Source organism: Antedon mediterranea, chromosome 1 (genome assembly GCF_964355755.1).
Source record: "Antedon mediterranea chromosome 1, ecAntMedi1.1, whole genome shotgun sequence".
NCBI classification, from domain to species: domain Eukaryota; kingdom Metazoa; phylum Echinodermata; class Crinoidea; order Comatulida; family Antedonidae; genus Antedon; species Antedon mediterranea.
This window is the reverse complement of record NC_092670.1, coordinates 21,431,807-21,452,972: the sequence shown is the minus strand read 5'-3', so window position 1 is coordinate 21,452,972 and position 21,166 is coordinate 21,431,807. Positions and strand designations below refer to the sequence as shown.

General features: G+C 33.1%; 2 protein-coding genes and 1 long non-coding RNA gene across 4 annotated transcripts; 2 read left to right on the top strand and 1 right to left on the bottom strand.

Annotated features, from left to right (window-relative positions):
* The first annotated feature begins 152 nt into the window (after positions 1–152).
* Positions 153–3,018, top strand: LOC140062364 (small ribosomal subunit protein uS7m-like). The gene is made up of 6 exons (XM_072108555.1): positions 153–260; positions 589–750; positions 868–931; positions 1,339–1,506; positions 2,170–2,307; positions 2,737–3,018. Exons 1-6 carry the CDS (start codon positions 178–180, stop codon positions 2,815–2,817), a joined length of 696 nt encoding a protein of 231 aa, XP_071964656.1. The 5' UTR covers positions 153–177; the 3' UTR covers positions 2,818–3,018.
* On the bottom strand, positions 2,999–21,153 carry LOC140062326 (transmembrane protein 94-like). 2 transcript variants are annotated; one of them, XM_072108491.1, is made up of 29 exons: positions 21,047–21,153; positions 20,140–20,539; positions 19,097–19,293; positions 18,607–18,749; positions 15,293–15,392; positions 14,660–14,746; positions 14,254–14,367; positions 13,898–13,945; positions 13,201–13,314; positions 12,394–12,583; positions 12,130–12,182; positions 11,261–11,329; positions 10,946–11,067; positions 10,195–10,285; positions 9,975–10,086; positions 9,718–9,820; positions 9,325–9,501; positions 8,867–8,989; positions 8,371–8,512; positions 7,560–8,252; positions 7,265–7,364; positions 6,573–6,681; positions 6,059–6,230; positions 5,641–5,886; positions 4,972–5,117; positions 4,592–4,689; positions 4,397–4,490; positions 4,104–4,271; positions 2,999–3,931 (listed from the first exon to the last, which is right to left on the bottom strand). In XM_072108491.1, exons 2-29 carry the CDS (start codon positions 20,519–20,521, stop codon positions 3,859–3,861), a joined length of 4,266 nt encoding a protein of 1,421 aa, XP_071964592.1. In that variant the 5' UTR covers positions 20,522–20,539; positions 21,047–21,153; the 3' UTR covers positions 2,999–3,858. The 2 variants fall into 2 exon arrangements, with proteins under 2 accessions (XP_071964592.1, XP_071964602.1); XM_072108501.1 differs by lacking the exon at positions 5,641–5,886.
* On the top strand, positions 16,155–16,754 carry LOC140062371 (uncharacterized). The gene is made up of 2 exons (XR_011847476.1): positions 16,155–16,209; positions 16,680–16,754. It is a non-coding gene; the product is annotated as an uncharacterized lncRNA (long non-coding RNA).
* Positions 21,154–21,166: the final 13 nt, after the last annotated feature.

Here is a 21,166-nt window from a genome sequence, read left to right as displayed (position 1 = left end):
AAAAGACATTACACATTGGCAAAATATGCCTAAATTTAATAAAACATTAACTAATTATAAGAGTGTTTACATATATTTCTAACAAGAAATCCATTGTTTAAAGGCTTGGTTTCAAAAGAAAATTCAGGGACACCCCTCCTTGATCAATTTTAACTTGCTCAAAATCCAAAAATCAAAATGGCGCTTCCCACGATAGTTGCTGCCCAGACATTTTCTACGAAATATTTTGCTGCTAGCTTATGCTGCAAATCTAGCTTTTGGTAAATTTCATTAGCACAATTTAGAATTTGAATTGTTATACAAATTTTAGAGACTTTCGTATCTTTTAAAACTTATAACAACAGTAATAAAGTGGTTAGCGAAACTTAAGCCCGTGTTCAGTCTTCTTTCATTATGGTCAGCTGCAGGTAAAATGGGGTTCAGCCGGTGGTTATGCCATATGTGAAATACGAGGGTTTTTTGGCACAGGCCTAGGTTTGAAGATTGTCAGAGATTTCGTTTTATCGACATCTATACTATTTAGTTTTATGTTTTTGTGTTTAAAATAGTCGATACTTATTATATTGTTTATTTTAATTTCATTCTCAGCTTTTTTCAAGTTCGATATAGTCGTTACCCAAAAACGTATGTAGAACCAATTGCAGACCCAGAGGTTTACAAATCTGGAGAACTTCCCACTGACATCAGCACACCTGTCAAAGCTGCGCCACACAACCTCACGTCATCTTTAACTTCAGATCCATTAGCAATGTAGGTACACTGTTTGGGTTTATTGAGAAAAAAAACTAAATCTTCACTGCCAGAAGTACTAGTACTACTTTTGTTACTGTATTGTATGTCAATTAATTGTTTTTATTGTATTTTCAGCAAATTTATAAATGTAATGATGGAAGATGGAAAGAAAGAAGTTTGTATACGAATTATGAATAAGGTATCATTACTTAAGGAATTGTCTACCAAATAACATAAAATCAGAACTCCATAATATGTCTTTGGCAACTTTTAAATCTTCACTATAGAAAACATATATGTATTTATTAACCTTTTTTCCTTCACAATTTGTAAATAGTTTTATATCTGTTTTCTTTCTTTTTGTTTTTCTTTTATATTTTATTTTCTTTATAAATATGTTTACTGAACCACTTTGGAAATCAGTGCATTTGTATTGAAAGTGTATTTCAGTTTAAAGAAAGAATAAATAAATAAATAATAAATAGACTTTTCTATATATAGTGCTCATTAGGTTAATGTATGGGAGAGCCTGCTGTAAGATGCTGGTTTTCTTTTAGGATTAAAATGATTATTCTTTTGTTAAACCATTTTTTCTCCTTTTTGCAGACCTATTTTGAAATTAAGAAAATTCAGTATAGTAAATATTTGAAAGCAGATGAAGAGAGCAAGTCCTCAATCGAACTAAACCCATCCAAAATATTTAATAAAGCCATTGAGAATTGTAAACCACTGATTGGTTTAACATCAATTAAAAGAGGGGGTAAAAGCTATCAAGTGAGTAGGCTTCTTTACTGCTCTCTTTAAAATCAAAGATATTTTGGAATGAACTTGTCATGGTTAAAAAACTATGAGTGCAAGTTCATTCACTGTCCCAACCTATTTAGATCACATGACAAACATATACACAAGATGCTCTACACAATCAAAGTCTTATAAGTTGTCATTGGAAATTCTTAAGCTCTGTCTACACTATCAAACTAGTTTGACAAAAAAAGTTTGATGTGCCCTAATATGGTAGTGATTTGACATCATCATGTCCATATATGGGCACATCACATTTTTTTGTCACATAAAGTTTGATAATGTAGATAGAGCTTTACATGACGGAATTTGAAGCCAGTGTGGCATTATTGTTTATGCTCAATCGCGTACTATTCAGCAACGTGTATAAGTTATAGCGCATGCGTGGTTAGTCAGACTAGCCTAGTTTTTGCATGACGTTGAATAAAGTTTCTAGTTTATAATTGTGTTTATTCTCTATATGTAGTATTGAAGATAACAGCTAGGACCCTGGAATCTGTAGTCAAGCATCTTAAATACTAATGCATTACAATTACCACAGTCAAATAAGTCACTGATTTCCAGCAGTTATCTTTTATGATATGTGATGACATCAAATATCATAAAAGATAATATGAAAGTTTCTGTACTTTTTAGGTTCCAACGCCTTTTAAGGAATCAAGGCAACGTTTCCTGGCCATGAAATGGATGGTGACAGAATGCCACACAAAGGAATTAGAAACACATATGCCAATAAAGTTAGCAGAGGAATTATTGAAAGCATATGAGAACACAGTAAATACTGGGGTTTAAATGAATATATCTAACATTTAGGTAGTGGCACTGTCTCAGGATAAAAAAAGAATTGATAACCACACTACAGTAAATAATAATATTGTGCCTAATACAATGCTTCAAAGCACTTTACATACAAATGAAATATCCTAAGATAACAAAAATGAAGATGAAGCAGAGGAACCATTTTCACCGCTCCGTTCTCCAGCACTTTTTGAAGCTCCTATACAAGAGCTCACCAGAACAGAATTCACAGGATCTCTAGTGAAAAAGGCATCTGTCTATCCTATCATTGTTAACCAAGAGAACCAAAATAAGTACTACTGTGCCCCGGCCATGATATGCCAATACCCATGTATTGTTGCTGCTTTTGTACATAGTATATTAATGTTCAGTAAACTTATATTTGTAACTTCTTTTTTTTTTTAGGGAAATGTTGTAAAAAGAAAACAGGATCTTCATAAGATGGCGGAATCAAACAGAGCATATGCCCACTTTAGGTGGTGGTAATAAATGTTGCAATCTATTGCCTTTATATTTTCCATGCATAATACTTACAAGAGGATTGTACGTTTGCTTCCCTCCAAGTACATGAACATAAGATGTGGAGTACATAAAACAAATATGTGAACATTTTTACCAGTAATGTAAAAAACACTAAATATGGTGACAAGATATCTAAAAAAATGTGTACTGTTACATGTGGAATTTATTTAGAAACTTTTCTACATACATTATTATTTGTACATCATTTTTACTACAAAATAAACATCTACATGAATTTAAATTTCTTTCTTCATTATTGCTTACTCCCTGTTAACAGCGTTAATAAAATAGACAAGGCCTTGTGTTCTACTGTATAAACTCACTGGACAAACATAAACATAGTATAACCATTGTATTTGATAAAGCATGTTTTCCACTAGACACATTGTACAAATCAACAGTTTCTGTACTTTGATTGGTTACACATTACAAAAAGTAGAATAGTATATGTATTCACATAAACCATGCTTTTCATACACCTCATGAAAAATTGACTTTAGGGACAAAACATTTTTTCATCATTTATTCATAATGAATATTTGCTATTTAAAAAATACAAACAAAAATAATTTGAAATAAATGTTTGGTAAAAAATTAATCTTGTGTATTGCTTCACACATGGAATGAATTTACATAGAAGCAAAACTATTGCACAGATTTTCCTGAATCGACATTAGGTTCATAAGACTGAATGTTCTTCACTAGATGTGTTGCTAGTACTGTATATATTCCTTTATGTACTAGTACATATTTACACACCTGGGTGAAGACATAGAGCATATGCTAAGTATCTTGGGAGGTCTTCACCTCACAGATACTAGTACATTACCAGAAAAATATCAAATTACTGAAATAAATAAGTACCTCTTGAATTTTCACCTTTTGTCTAAAAGACTTTAGAGGGGAAAACTTTCAAATGTCCAACTAACTGGGCAATGAACATATACATACATACTAACATTTTAGCACCAATATTTATATTTTATCTTCATTGAAAAAAACTCTTCAAAAAGGTGAATTCATTCCAAGCTTAGTTCCAAACTGCAGTTTTGTTCGCTTCTGCCATTTTTCAAATACCCTAAATAAAACAAACATATCTGGTTAAATCTGTTATTTTTTTAAAAGAACGGATGGAAATTTCTCTTGTATCACAGATACCAAATATACAATTCTAACAGAGTAGTAAAAACTACAAATGAAAGAGGTGGCAGTGTTTGTACAGAAACCAGTATCATGACAAAGGCACTTACTGGATATCATGGTACTTGGCAGCCTCACACAGCGGTAGAAGAATGAGAGGCCACAATAGAGCTATCAACCATGTTGAGAACGGTATGTCATACAAGCTAAAATCAACGTCATCTGTATTCCACCAGACAAGTACATCCAAGGCAAAATAGATGGCTTGTAACACAAGGCTGGAAAAGAAAAAAAAAAAAGAAAAAACACAATTTGGATATAGTGAAAAGTAAATGATGAATAATAGTAGTGCTGAGTTGGAGTGATAAGGGAAAGAAGGTTAGTAGAGAATGGTAATACTTACACTAGTATTGTCGCAACACACCAAATTTTATTTCCAAATGGCCGCTTCTTGACTAAACTCTTAAAACGATGAACATAACTTGTCGATACAACCACTAAAAGATTATGAAAAAGGTTAAAATTTACACAAGAAATCTTATGATATAACAGGTCGTGGAAAACTGTACATTATAGTTGAATAATTTAATACTCTTACCAAAATATAGCACCAGAAAAAAAGCCACTAGGTTCTGTGTCAACAGGTATCCATTGGAATATTCATTGATTAAGCCATTGAATGGCTCACTATTATTTCTAAAAGAAATGATATAAATAGGCATATTTCAAAAATGGTTATTCAATGAAAATATTGAAGTAGTCATGTGAACATAGAGGTAAACATTATGTCATAGAGGGGGACATACCTTAACCCCAGAAACAGGATAAACAGACTGTGAAACCAGCATTAAGATACTATGTGGATTACTTACTATGATGTCATTGGAACAAATCAAATTAAGCTAAAATTGAGAATGCAATTCCTACGGATTCAAAATATATTTTACACACTTATTCACGCTTTTCATCACAACTTACCTATTACCCAACAAAACATGACAAATATCGCCCTCTTCAGCTTCTTTGATACAGAATTCATGAAGCGTTAGCGCCTCACAAAGCAAGCAGATACAAACAGATGAAAGAAACTTGACGATGAAAAAGACAGTGTAGATTAAAATGGCCTAAAAAATAATAAAGAATATTTAAGCTCTGTCTAAACTTTATACTGACAAAAAAATTTGTTGATGTCATATCACTATTCGCTACCATATTTGAGCACATCACACTTTTTTGTTAAACTAGTTTGATAGTGTAGACAGAGCTTTACAATTAAGAAAATCAAAAGGGTCACTATCCAACTACAAGTATCACACCTAGCCAGGAGTTTATGTCCTAAAATCCCTAAAAACATTTAAAAAAAACATACTCCTAACCCAATAGTTTGCCCTTCCAACATCCTTCCTGCACATCACTAGTATAGACCATGTGAAGCTCCGTCTACACTATCAAACTAGTTTGACAAAAAAAGTGTATGCCTAAATATGGTAGTGATATGCCCAAATATGATAGTGATATACCCAAATATGGTAGTGATGTGCCCAAATACGCTAGTAGTGTATGACATTTTTTTTTCACATAAAGTTTGATTCTGCAAACTACTCTGACTCTTCAAGTATTTGATGGCATATTGTTGGTAAATCTTACCTCACAATCTTTGTGTCTATTATTCTTGCCGACTGCTTCTGTCATTATCTGCTTGTCGACAGGACACGCCAGTAAGGAATGACTTAAAATTGGAACAATTACAATAACTAACCACAGAAGCTGACCCCCACTTAAAGGTGGAGGAAGCATCAGAAGGGAGGACAGTAAAAACAGCATACTGAGAGATACTAAACAGAACATGAGGAAAATAACAGTGGTGAAGATTGCCGAACAAAATCCTCTTGCCTAAAGAGAAAGAAAATATGTTACTGTAATACTGACATTGGGGAAAAACATTGACTTCTAGATATTAACTCTAATGCTCTGTCTACACTATAAAACTGTCTGTGACAAAAAAATGTGATGTGTCCATATATGGAAACGATGATGTCATACAATATCATATTTTGGAGCTTACCTCTTTGATAAGCTTGGTTAGTCGTACGTTATCATCAGTGTGAAAGTTCAAACAACAAGGCAAGCTAGCCAACTGTCTGGTAATATCCAATGGTGAGTATTTCATATGTATGAGAGACTGGTGAGCAGGCTGGCTACAGCACGTACTAGGAAGCAGGGGATCTAATGCAAGACTGAATAATAAGATAATAATAAGATATTAGTACATTTGTATATATGTATATATATTGCTATTAGTATTAAGCCCCGTCTACACTATCAAACTTCATGTGAAAACAAAATGTGATGATGTCATATCACTACCATATTTGAACATATCGCTACCATATTTGGGCACATCACACATCAAACTAGATAGTGAGCTTTAGTGCATGAGCCACAAAAGTTAATTGTATTTTATTGTTTGAATTGCATTGAATACAAAAATATCTATGGTGGAAAATGTATTAAATAAGAAGTACAGTTATAGTTCACATACAAAGAAAATGACAAATAAAATAGACTAGTGGCCATACCTTGCATTTGCTTGCATGAATATCTCTGCATTGCTTACATTCAGGCTGCTTCCTATGCAGCAAACAACCTCCCCATACTCTTGCATTATCTGTAACATCTCCCTTGTTGCTGTAGATAAGCAATTAAAATAGAAGGTTAATCATTTTACTCTTTTATTTTAGAAACAAATTCACAGATAAATATACAAAGACGACACAATTACCTTAGGTCAAGATAACATATAGTACAGTACTTTCACATGTCTAAAAGGATAACAAGTTCTTAAGTACAATAACTATTTTAATAGTACTTAAAAGTACTACAATATGGCTGCAGCTATGCTCAATATAAGAGCTACAATATGGCTGCCTCTATGCTCAATATAAGAGCTACAATATGGCTGCATCTATGCTCAATATATGATCTACAATATGGCTGCATCTATGCACAATAAAAGAGCTACAATATGGCTGCCTCTATGCTCAATATGAGAGCTAAAATATGGCTGCCTCTATGCTCAATATAAGAGCTACAATATGGCTGCCTATATGCTCAATATAAGAGCTACAATATGGTTGCCTATATGCTCAATATAAGAGCTACAATATGGCTGCATCTACACTCAATATAAGAGCTACAATATGGCTGCCTATATGCTCAATATAAGAGCTACAATATGGCAGAATATAAGCTCAATCAAAAAGAGTCTTACTTTCTGGAGTGACATCTGTAAAAAGTGGAACCAACAGAGGAACATTATCTACGTTCTCCAAGTGAGGGCGTATGTTACGAATACCACGGGGTAGTTTTGCCTGTAAGTAAGCACAAGAAAATAACATACACTTACAAATACAATGATACTCCAGATATTGTTTTCAAACCAAAATTAAATGCAGTCAAATTGATATTGGTCTACGACTTATTATAACCTTTAAACTCTGACTAACTAACTTAATGTAACTCAAAGTAATGTACACGGCAAAAACACATTTGACTGTTGTACCTACTCGATTGAATATATCGAATCCAGTACTACCAGGGTCTGTTACACTTTCTGTCTCATAGTCTGTTTCACTAAAAGTCTCGGACATATGCCTAGTATTGTTAAAACGATCAAGTGAAACGCTATCTGAGAGACTAGGGCTGGGCAATCGGACATGCTTCTGTTCGCCATGTCTTACAGGAGATCTGTTTAATAGAAGTCCTGTGGATTCCGATTCTCCAGATGTATTTCTATCATTATGACACTCTATGTCTTGAATAGTTAGTGGTTGAGGAAGCAGAACACTCCGTTCAGAGATGCCATCCACAACTTCAAAGTCTTTGTGGTCATTATCTGGTGAGTTCTTACAAGAAGGTTGAATAATAGTCACAACTGGAAGAACACTGGCATCTTCAACTGGATGATCTCTTTTAATAGCATCATCCACAACTAGATGATTTCTTTCAGTAGCATCATCCACAACTGGATGATCTCTTTCAGTAGCATCATTTATGACATTATCTACAACATCTTCTTTCGGTTCATCTTCTTGTGCATGATACGTCGCTTCACCGGTATCCATGTCTAACTGGACATTCTCAGTTTTTGATGAAGACTCAGAAGCCTGTCGTGATGTTTGAATCGATGTCTCTTCATCACTCAGAAGAGAAATGTGGCAGTTCCAACCAGTTTCTAAACCAATCTTTTCTGAAAAAACCTGAAATTAAGTTAAATAAACAAGAAATAAAACAAATGAAAGCAAATTGTTTCTATTATACATTATGTATATAGATTGCTGCTACAAAATTAAACATAATTTGAATATGTAGATGTACCTTGCTTCTTAGTTCTTGATCCCGTGAAAAGTGTACAAATCGAATGCAAGCCTCATCCAAATTGTCAAGAAGGTTGACGATGTCAGATTTGGCTTGGAAGTTACAAGAAACCATTCCTATGAAGATCTGACCACATTGAGCTCTAGGAAAACAGATACATAAAACAGTAATAAGCTTTTATTTTTGGTCACATTCCACAATATGATATAACAGGATCGATTGTTTTTAAAGTCTGTTTTGGACACAAGACATATCCTTTTAGGTAAGGGAGTGTGGAGCAGTGTATCGGGAGTACTCATCGTGCGACCGTAGGTTCGAATCATGGCGCATTGCTTGTATCCTTTAGACACGACACTTTACTTCGCCTCTCTTCTCCCAGTTGTATAAATGGGTACCTGGTAAGGTCAATTAATTGGAGCCTGTTTCGATACATGTTTTATCCAGGATATCCTAGTACAAACTGCAGGTACTTGATGAAAATGTAACATCTGTTTACCTATAGCAACCTTCTGCATCCCTTATATCCCCAACTGTATCCATTGCGGAGTCTAAGCTATGATATGGACGCTCAGGTCCATCAATCAAATCCATGCTATTTCTGCTACCATTCCAGGATGCCCTGCAAACAATTACATTACATTTTAAAATCTATATATCTTTATACAAACCATACATCCTGCTGTAATTAGTACACAGTACTCCCAAACTTTGGTGATACATACTCTACTGTACATCATCCTACATTTGATAATATAGAGTTTCAGATTGTTTTTAATTCTTGAATGCCCACTGTCCCTCCCACTTCTAACATTCCAAAACGAATCCCTTGTACCTTCATATGACATTATAAGTCGTAGATCATTACAAAATTGAAAGTAAACCTAGCCCACTAGTTCATTAGTCTGCAAGTCAACACTCGAAAAGTAAATTTATCCCTTCTGCTTGAACACTTACCTAGATATATGAGGAGATTCATACTGATTGGCTGACAAACATTGCTTATTTTGGTTCGGAACTTCAATAAAACAATTCTCAAGGTAATTTGCGAGGGAGTGCATCATGGGACGGTATGAAAATGCCCAGCAGTATGATGCTAAACATTGACGCTGGTAAAAGTCCATTATCTTCTTTCTGTTAAAAACAAATTAGAATAAGTTTATAATATTACTCTACATTTAGCTTTTGTTCAAATGTTTGTTTTAGTATAGTAGTGTAAAGTAAGTCTATTAGCATTGTAAATGTGTGGTAAGGTACTGTAGAAAGAACGCATTCAATGGAGGTCTCAAATCTCTCGCCTCCAAAATAACTCGACATTTTGGGTGAAAAAAAAGTGTGTGGGACAGTTACCTGTGATTTTCAAAGATTGGACAGATATCGGATCCATCCCAGAAGTCAGTGCATGCCTCCATGACAAAATCAGCAGTTCCTTGCGTCAGTAACTGTTGCATATCTGAAGTCAATGTAAATAAGTGAATCAGTTATTGTATTCTTTCCCATTCTTGTGCCTACAAAGGTAGGATTCCAGTTTTGAGTCAGAATTTGAGTTACTGTAGCTTTACCAACAGTTTGCGTAAATATATAAAACAAAACAAACAAGGTTATACCTGTTCTCAAGTCCTCAACCACCACTGACATCATATGTGAGATTGGTGTTTTCCTTTTTATAAATGTTTGCACCTGTTTTATACGACTTTTCTCTGCTGGTAGTTTTTGAATCTAATAAAAAGAAAAGAATCAGTAAATAAACAATCTGTTACATACACATTACAGCTTTAATTTTATATCCTCTGGTACTGGTCCTACCCATCTTGAGTGTGTACTTACAGGTCTGTATGATGCTAACTGATGTTGTAGCTTGTACGACGCAACTGCTCTGTCTGTAAATCCAATTAATCTTGCTAGTTGACACAGACAACTAAAAAAAAAATTATTTTTCTGTATATTGTTTTTTATTCATTTATTTTTTTATTTCATATACATCAAACAGCAGGATGGATAAATTATTTTATAATTTATTGTGCTTATAAACTAAGTCTCATTTTATACTTAGGGAGTTGAAAGAAAGTTGAAAAGCTGACACTAGGTCAGGATTGAACCCTAGAGATTGGAAGGTAAGCATGTTAACCATCAAGCTACAGCTCCACTATGCTACGCTATTCATGGTTTAACTATTATCAGCCCTGATTGCTGTTAATGTAACCTAGCATTATAAAACTGCAAATCAGATATTGTGTTTAAATTAGCCTAGTTGTCACACAAATAAAATTACTAAATAGAGTATACTGGTTTGCAAAAGCACACAAAACTGTGATGTGCCCAAATATGGTAGTGATATACCCGAATATGGTAGTGATATGATATCATCATGTCCATATATGGGCACATCACATTTTTTTTGTCACATAAAGTTTATTAGTGTAGATAGAGAGTAGTATTGCAAAACTGCATATCAGATATTGTGTTTTAGCCTAGAAGTTGAATCTAATTTGCAACACTGAACACAAAATACTTGCGAAATCATGAAAAGAGAAATATAACACAAATATTACCAATAAAAAATAGAGAATGAAAATACCTCTGTTGCTGTATATATAAGGGGTTATCGTGTAGATTGCCTGCACAGTATACATGATCAATGAACTGTGAATGGTGGTCTAGTGTTAAACTGTTACATGTATTTAAAAGGATATTCAAACCCTGCAAATATAAAAAGATAAAAAGATTATATGGTGACAAAGAAGTGGACTTGGCTTTTCACATTTGCGTATCCAACTTTAATCTACATAAATTACATATTTGGATTCCCTTTGACTTTGTAAGATGTTGTACACATGTTTATCTCACAGTAGACATGGAATAGAACTCATTGATTAGCCTTGTAAATACCTACCATCGGTTTTAGTGAATTAATATGCTTCTCCCAATCTTGCTCATCAAACTGTATCTCCTTAGAATCAGACTAGAAAAGCACAACAAATATTAGTTTAAAGCTCTGTCTACACTGTCAAATTAGTTCGACAAAAAATGTGTGATGTGCCAAATTATGGCAGTGATATGCTCAAATATAGTAGTGATATGCCATCATCATGTCTCCATATGCACATGACATTTTGTTGTCACATAAAGTTTGATAGTGTGGACAGAGCTTTATACTCTATAAATTCTGTTGAAGTAAAATGTTCCCTACTGCTGATAAGACAAATTAAGGAGCATGGTTGACAGAAAAAATAGAAATATATTAATTTACACACACAGTTGACAGTGTCTATAGAAAACATTAAATTGCATGCCACAGTTGACAGTGTCTATAGAAAACATTAAATTGCATGCCACAGTTGACAGTGTCTATAGAAAACATTAAATTGCATGCCACAGTTGACAGTGTCTATAGAAAACATTAAATTGCATGCCACAGTTGACAGTGTCTATAGAAAACATTAAATTGCATGCCACAGTTGACAGTGTCTATAGAAAACATTAAATTGCATGCCACAGTTGACAGTGTCTATAGAAAACATTAAATTGCATGCCACAGTTGACAGTGTCTATAGAAAACATTAAATTGCATGCCACAGTTGACAGTGTCTATAGAAAACATTAAATTGCATGCCACAGTTGACAGTGTCTATAGAAAACATTAAATTGCATGCCACAGTTGACAGTCTCTATAGAAAACATTAAATTGCATGCCACAGTTGACTGTGCCAATAGCCTAATCCCTATAGGATACCGTTTCTAAATTCAGTCATTTGAACTTACATTAAAATTTGGAGAGAGACCAAGAATTTCACCATTTACATCTTGAATAATCACTGGAAAATAAACAATTATGAAATTTAAACAAATGCTTACAATAATAAAGTTTAATTCAATTCAATTCATTTCGAATACAAACAATACAAACAATACATACATCACAGATGCTAGACCAGGGGGACTCCAACAGCAAACTCAATCAAAGACGTCCCAGCCAGCAAAGATGTTTAATGAATAACTGAGACAAAAATTAATTTTAAAACATACTTGGTTTCTTTGCGACAGTTATTCCTGAATCATTTGCATCGCCATCCAGGTGTTCACTATGTTCATCAGATGGACTAAAGACTGAATCAATAGATGTGTTATCAGGTTGTAAACCAGTTAGAAAAAACACTCGTTCAACTGATGGATCTGGCTGGGAAAGAATCCCTCTTTTATCCACACAACTGAAAACCTACATAAACAATTAAGATTGGTTGGTTAAACTTTAAAAATAGTTTGTAAATACCAACTTGTTTTTTAAAGATATATTGTCCCAATAAAAAAAGTAGTTTTTTTTCAAATGTTTTGTTGAATATGCCATTTTAATGTCATGTAATAGCTATTCACTTTGACCAAAAACTGGATTGAAAAAAAAAATGATTTACCTTAAAAAAATGTAATTTAAAGCAAAAAATACTTAAAATGTATGACAATGGTTTTTGGTTCTGTTTCGTTTGTCTATTTATAAGTGAAATCATTATTTTTTTTTTCCAGAAGTAAATAACTTTATTAAAACTGCAAAATGGACTATTTAAAGTCCGATTTTACTAATCTTCATTTTTCATGTTTTTGGGGGACAATACATCTTCAAGCTATTATAATTGTATAGTTTTTATCCTGTTGTGTAATGTATTTTGGATGTTCTTAAATATTTAATGTATTAACCATGAATTTCTTTGAGGATTATTATCTTTTCTCATTACATTTTTTGGGCAGTATGTGTGTAAATGATTTAAAATTCAAACTATAATTATTGTTGTAAAGGTACTATGATATTGGGATAATTTATGTGACTTCTTGACAACTTACAGTCATACTTCCAAGTGCATGGAAAAGGTTACTTGTCCTGGGAAGACAACTCGACGACCCGGAGATGATGCATTTAAAATGCTCCCAAACTTCTTTCCAGTTAACATAGTCATCCTATTAGCAAAAATGAAATTCAATTTATATATACACAATTAAATTAAAGGATTAAAGGTGGAGAAATGATCATATGAGATTGTCTGTACATCTCACTTTGTAAAGGAGTACTTTATTACTATAACATAGGCATCTGCCATTCACATGGAAAAGAACTCATTTCAATTTCACATCAAAATATATGGTCTAGTCTAAAAATTAACCAAGTGAATATCTACTCTAGATCATGTTTGTGAGTGTTAAAATACATTCTGTAGTACAGTATTATTAAAGAATCTGTAAAATATAAATATCCACAATTCACCCATATTTGGACGATACAATACTAATTTTATTTGGACGATACAATAAAATCTGTATGGGGTCACCACAAGGAGTTTGACATAGTTTGTACGGTCACAAAAATCTTAAAAGCTCTGTCTACACTATCACACTAGTTTAAAAAAAAAATCTGATGTGCCCAATGGTAGTGATATGCTTAAATATGGTAGTGATATGACATCATCATTTTTATATATGGGCACATCACATTTTTTTGTCACATAATGTTTGATAACGTAGACCGAGCTTAAGGCTTACTTACAGAATTAACCTCTTTCTCAGCCTCAAGCTCATCACCCAAAACTTCACGCTAAATGTAATCAAATTTGTTGATAAAAAAACAAATGTTAAGACAAACATGCATTAATACAAAATAAGTACGAATTAGTGTTTTAAGAATTATAATCTAAAAAAGAAACAAAGTTAAGGCATGCAACTACTAACAATTTGTATAGGAAGTTAATCTATAATATTCGCCAAAGAATATTATTATATCTCAAATGTCAATTTCACCACAATTTCATTAATTTTGTAAACTAAAAACTTTATGTAAATTACTAATACAAAATGTTTATATGGAACCTGTGGAACCACTTTTATGAATAAATCTGTTCTTACTGTTTTCTTTAATGCTTTGTTAAAGACAGCCACGAGTCTTGCTACACCATAGGCATTAATGACAACCCAGCACATTGGAAAGAACAACGGTAATAACGGCATGATTGCGTAAATCTGAGAAGATAGTAAAATAGCCAGAGCAGATTAGCCAGTACAGTGTATGACAAAACACCTCAAAAAAACAAATTGGTGATGTTGTAATGTTATTGCATTAATTATAATATATTAATTAATTAGTGGATATTTGGGGATAGGACTGTGTGAATACTAACATGCATAATAGTGCCCACTTCACATTGAGGAACTTAAAGTCTTGGATTCATCATACTAAATAGGGTCACTGTGGTGCACAAATCAGTTTATTTTAGCATTTATTTGCAGAAACTGAATAAAATAAAGTAATTACCGGTAGCACAAGGACCATATCAGGCCAGTCACCAACATCTTCTGTCAAAACAAAGTAGCGACCAATGTTTGTGAATAAGGAGATTACCTGATAAAATAAATATTATTGACAAAAATTAGTAATATAACACTAGTTAAACACAAGTAAACTAGTTAAACACAAGTATATCTAGTTAACAAGTAAAATAGTTAATAAGTAAACTAGTAAACAAGTAAAATAGTTAACAAGTAAACTAGTTAACAAGTAACCTAGTTAATAAGTAAACTAGTAAACAAGTAGAATAGTTAATAAGTAAACTAGTTAACAAGTAACCTAGTTAATAAGTAAACTAGTAAACAAGTAAAATAGTTAACAAGTAAACTAGTTAACAAGTAACCTAGTTAATAAGTAAACTAGTAAACAAGTAAAATAGTTAATAAGTAAACTAGTTAACAAGTAACCTAGTTAATAAGTAAACTAGTAAACAAGTAAAATAGTTAATAAGTAAACTAGTTAACAAGTAAACTAGTTCATACATAAACTAGTTAACAATTTAACAAGTAAACTAATTAACTAGTAATCCAGTAAACAATTAACATGTAAACTAGTTAACAAATTGTATATTTCTAGAAAGCTTACTAAGTTAAAACTTACAAATATGATAGGTAGAATAACATGGATAACTCTGGTACACATTATGCGCTTATTTTCCAACACAGATACAGGACGATTAAGTGCTTGGTTTAAACAAACTCTAAAAAAGAACAAAAATTGTATTATTGCATTTAAAGGTTACAGTTTTCTTCACAAGAGTGAGATGCAATGAAAAACAAGGCCATATAGATGGCTGCAGTCGCGTGCTCATTAGTGTTTACCGATCGACCAACCTACCAACTGACCGAAATTACTGAACATGTTTAAAAATGTTGAAATGTTTAAAAACATTTATATTTTTTTAATTTACACGTGCATAGTCTGTCACTTTTGACGTGCTCGTATAACATAATTTCGAGTTGAAAAGTAAGTCAAGAAAACAGAAATCGGGCAAAAAGAGTGCGCAATAACATTTAACGCGCAGTGCATGCGCAAAAATCTGCGCACTCATGGCAATTTTGTAAACGCTTAAAATTGCCTGAAACGTACTCTTATTTCATCGAAAATAAATTGTGAAAATTTTAAGCGCGCGTACGCATGCGTTACATGCGGTACCACATTCGATTCACCAGGGACAAATAGTAGTGAGCCCTCTATCGGCAGCGAATCGTTTTTGCACACGAGACAGCGTTGACAATTACCCGGAAGCAACTTTGTTTTGAAAAGTAAATCTTAGGTTTTTGCAAACTGGCCAATTGGAACTTTTGGTTTTATTTACTAATGAATAATTCATGAAAACCTTTGACAAGGCATCTACGAACCACGTGATATTGTTTTTTAATCGACGAACCCATTATATTTTTATGAAACAAGGGTGAATTACACCGATGTTTTTTAAACAATTTTAGGCTATTCGAATGCTAAAATTTCGTCTAATTTGTTGAGGCTGTAATAAAACAACGCAATTTTTTGAGAAGGTGGGTTTTATAGTTTCTGAATATTTGATTTTTCAATAGTAGTTAATAAAAAAATCTCGTTGGGGTTATTTTTTGTTTTTTTTTAATGGCTGCTTAAACATGTGCATTCTTGGGTATTTCACTATCAAAAATGGAACACATGGTTGTAGCTAAAATCATTTTTTACGCCATAAGATAAAAAATGTAGTTTTGTAAATTAATAAGGGCAACATATAATATATAGGAAAGCTGTTTTAAATCACAAAACTCTACAAAGCCTCTTTGTTTTATTTATAAATCAATATAGTCTAGGCCTAGTAGTACAGTAGGAGAGCCAGGCTTTAGCCTATAATAGTGGGGTAGTGCGTGCATTATTGGCGCGTGTTCATTGTCAGGCGCGTGTTGTTTATAGGCCTAAGAAAATAAGAATAAATATACAAATTTAATTAAATAATGATTATTATTAATTGAATGTTGTTGTTTTTTTACAGACCACAGAGGATTGTTCTACATACTTCAATACAAATAGCATTAAATCAACAACAATTTCTTATGAGTCATATTAATTTACTTCTGGTATATAATGTGAAAAAGCACTATTAATACTGTAATTATGGATATCTATAGATGTATTGCCAAAAAGACATTTATTTTGTAAAAACTTTAACTTATCCTAATTTACTTATTTAAAGGTTCAATTGGCAGTTGGTTGTTGTGCAGTAGTTTAATAAAGTTTAAATGTACATTTCAAATTGGCAAATAAATAATGGTAATAGGCCTACTACAGTAATAGTAAATCTTTTGAAGATTAGGCTTAGTACAAATGTTAGCTAAGTTGATGTAGAAAACTTGTCTGATTTTTAAGGTGAAATTTGTGATAATATTAAAAGTTAAAATGTTAATTGGTGTGTATTTGTATTTCATTTATTGCTCCATTATTATAATAAAAAGCAGGGAACTGCGAAATTTCATTTTAGCTCCGATAAAAAGTAAACATTTTCAGCATATACTTAAATCAATCATATGTTAGTGACAGGTGACATTAACAGATTTATTATGAGATTACTAGTAAGCCTACTAGTAGGTTTAGCTCTATTCATAAAAATATGACATTACACACTGTACATTAATTAATTAGCCTAGGCCTAGGCCTAACTAATTGACTGATTTTTCAGTATTTTACCAAGTCAGCCGTTCAGGCATGCAGACAGTCCCCACTTCACACTAATCTTCATAATTTTAAGAAAAATGAAAGTTGAGCACTTTATTTTAAAATTTATAAGCCCATATTATAAGATTCTGCATCATCCACTTAACAAGAACTAAAATTGAGAGCACAGTGATGGAGCGCATCTTCCGTCGTTCTCGTCGCCTAAGGAAACGAGTATTCCAGCCCTGCCGCGTCTTCCTAGGCCTACGCGCACCGCACTTTCGCTCAAAATACACTATCTTCAACTCCTTATAGAATTTGTTTGAAAAATAACCCCAAGCTTATATTTGGAAATCTTTGAAAATGCATATAAGACTATATTATAGCGTTTTCAGAATTTCATTTAAAAATTGCAAATTAATGTTAGCTATTTTAACAAATTAGTTAGTTTTCACTTTTTTGTTTTCGCCGTATGACTCGCTTTGTTTACGTTTACACTTGGCTTAGACGTTTATCTTAGAATTCGAATAAATTAATCCATAATCAACTAAAATTGCTATTGTTGTGGTTTTTGTTTAATATAAATGTTCTTAATAAAAAGAAATAAATCAAACAACAATATAATTTAATATAAACCCGTTAAAAGGGAAATTTAGACAGCCTATAAAACACGGAAGTCAGAACTTGCGTCGCTCGAAATGCTCGGGAACTTTCTATTTATAGCCAATCGAAAAAGGCTCCGGCTAACTTAAACAATGAAAACGGCTCTCGGAACACTTAATGTCCCATTTTCGCTGTTTGACGTGGATGTGGTACGCATGCGTTACATGCGCTACGCACGTAATTGTATTGCCATATCATGATTTATGCCCTGAAATTTATGAGTACAAAATTTTATTTCATTGTGATTCATGGTTGTGAAGATATGATTACAAACGTGATTTTGTTACATCGTGCGTACACCGCATAATTTTTTATTGCGCACCGTGAAAACATAACCACATCGATTCCTGGCCATAAGGAATATACTGTGAAAAATTGACTTAGCTAGATTAAACTGATATCAAGATAAGGTCAGAAAGCAATAAAACGCATAGTGATACCGGACCGACAGACAGACAGACCGACCGACCGACCGACATAGTGAACTATAGAGTCGCGTCCACGCGACTAATAAACACCTACTAAACATACAGCAATCTAATGTACACAGGACCTATTTCATGTCACAACCATTAGAAATCAAACATATTTTCCTCCTTTCTCACCTTAGGCTCCTCAGGTAAGGTGTTTCCAGCACTTCAAAGCAGTTTGGTTTGAGTGGTGTCTTGGCTGTTGGCATTGTACTTGTTAGAGGCTTTGCAGACTCTGGTTCATATCGATCTCCAACATTCAATACTAAATCATTCTTCTGTGTTAAAAAAGATTAGATTCTAGCAATAATATGAACAATGAATAGCATCTCAAAATAGATGGTGTAAAATCATTTATCAATTTTACATTTAGTCTAATATTTCTCAGTAATACATTTATTTGTGTTATGTATAGTAGCATGTTCTCTCTATATAGATATTTATCTGAAATGAATGAATCTCTGACTACTGGACAAAATTTCATCCTGAAAAAAGGTGCTTTGTGGAAAAACTGGAAATCACAGTCAAGTTTAAGTGTGTTTGAGAGTATTGCTTATGTATGATATTAGCTTGATTGATTAATCAAATTGTACACAAAAATGTTTGAATTATAATTTATTATTACCTCAGTGTGCTTTAATCTAGCAGGCACCACCTGACCAGGTCGAATCAATACTGTGTCACCTTGTACAAGCAGGGCACTCGGAAGGTTTACCAGCTTGCCATCACGATATGTCCAGAGCAAACCGAAGGACTTTGTGAATGGACTGTGAAGAGATGGGTATGAAGATAATGTCCAATCTTCTCTATTCTCAATGCACTCTGGAAAAGATACAAATCATTTTACATTAAATTGTAATACTCTTTGTCTTTTTCCTTAAAGATGTATTGTTCCTTTGACTAATTCCAAAAAAAAAAAAAAAAAAGATTTCGAAAAAAAGTGTGTCATTTTGAAGTATCATAATGGTTATTAACTTTCACCAAAAATTAGTCAAAAAAAAAAATCATTTAACTGAAATACAGACGTTTTTTGTTCAAAAAATAACTTTGACTTCCAGTCAAAGTTTTCGATCAAAACATATCTTATAATGCAACGCGCTTGTTTGGCTACTCTTAAACTTCCGTAACCAGTTGTAAACAATCCTAAATTAGCATCATGCATAATGCATACTCGTGGTTTGAAATCTTTGTTTACTTTCGCTTGTGACGATTTTAGACGAAATGTAATCAAATTAATTTCCTTGATAATTACGTATACTTGTTGTTTTTGTCTCAAATTTTGAATTTATTAAATTCTTTTTTTTTTGTTTCAAGGGACAATACATCTTTAAGGTAAGCATCACTTAAGATAAGCAAATTATCAATCATAGTTAATAATAATAGACTATACCTTATTGTTGCAAAAATGCTTTTCAATGGCCTAGTTAGCATTGGAGTTTATGCTACTATTGTCTCTACTCTACAAAAGCTATTTTCAAAGGCATCAGTTAGCTTAACAACATCAAAGCAGCAGCAGTATAATTCCTGTTTTTTAAGTGTTGTAGGCCTGCATGTCAGCCTCGGCTGTTATGAGTCAACCTCATTACCAAAGTTTAATCAAATAAAACACAAACTCTCTGGCTAAGTACAGTACGGTTCATTCTATTAATAGAAGAGTAAAACATTTACCTTTAATATACTTTAAAATACGCTGTCCTTGACGAACCATCTCATTGCGTTGCAATTTATGGTCCCAGCCAGTAACATACACATTTAAAGTTAGCAAAACAAGCAAAATCAATGCCTGGATAACATACAACTCATTGCCAGAACATCCATATGCTACAGTCAACACAACCGAGGCTATAAAGATAAACAATGCCCTGAGCCAGTGCAGGGGAGAACGATGGCTAAGCCAAAGACCTGACGGCTGGCTTAAGTTTGCAAGGATGGACTGAGACTTGCGTAAGTCATCTTGAAATAGCTGTATCTCATTCTGTATTGCATTGTGTAGTTTCTGTAGTGCTTGGGAGCTTGGTAGGCCATCAACATGTATCTCTTCATCCATCATATCTAGGCCTAGTTATATCTACAAAGATACTTAAAATGGTTTGATTCAATTTTTGCACTGTGACAGAAAAGAGCTTACATTGTCCTCCAGGCTCCAGTACCATCACTACACTACTAGGCGAAATTAAGACTAGCCTAGCTACGATAAATAAAAGAAATATTGCAAAAACCTATTCAATTGCATGTGTCCATCCATCATGACTGAAGAAAATATGAATTGATGAATAAATATACACACACATTAAGGTATTGTTATCCAAATACTGTTACTTTTCATAGATGGTGCAACTTCTATGCATGGGATCTGACTAGTCTGTGTAGGCTATCTATCTATCACCAAAAAAATGCTAGGCCTAGGTATATCTGTCGACGGTATACTGTTCTGTCAACGAATCACCACGGAGGGCGATTCATTTTATGTGGAGCAGGAAGAGGAAATTCCCGGCCTAGCAACGAGTAGACTGAGATCAATATTACGAATAACATATTGGCAATAATTTATGATAAATAAAAAGACCAAACTTACTTCAAGAAATCTATGATTCTTTAAATTGAATACGTGTTTAATTAGGAAATTAATTGAGAATTTTACAACAAAACATTTTGAACACCGCCGGTTTTTGAGAGGAGGAACGACGACCGCCGT

What these genes read in the sequence shown, in the direction of transcription:
- LOC140062326 (XM_072108491.1), bottom strand. Translation starts at nt 20,521, where the DNA reads ATGATGGATGAAGAGATACATGTTGATGGCCTACCAAGCTCCCAAGCA. An exon ending in TTAATTCACTAAAACCGATG is followed by an intron (nt 11,068 to 11,260) that starts GTAGGTATTTAC and finishes TTATATTTGCAG; the next exon opens with GGTTTGAATATCCTTTTAAA. An exon ending in TTTTCTGGTGCTATATTTTG is followed by an intron (nt 4,491 to 4,591) that starts GTAAGAGTATTA and finishes ATAATCTTTTAG; the next exon opens with TGGTTGTATCGACAAGTTAT.
- LOC140062364 (XM_072108555.1), top strand. Translation starts at nt 178, where the DNA reads ATGGCGCTTCCCACGATAGTTGCTGCCCAGACATTTTCTACGAAATAT. An exon ending in TGCTGCAAATCTAGCTTTTG is followed by an intron (nt 261 to 588) that starts GTAAATTTCATT and finishes TTTCATTCTCAG; the next exon opens with CTTTTTTCAAGTTCGATATA. An exon ending in GTATACGAATTATGAATAAG is followed by an intron (nt 932 to 1,338) that starts GTATCATTACTT and finishes TCCTTTTTGCAG; the next exon opens with ACCTATTTTGAAATTAAGAA.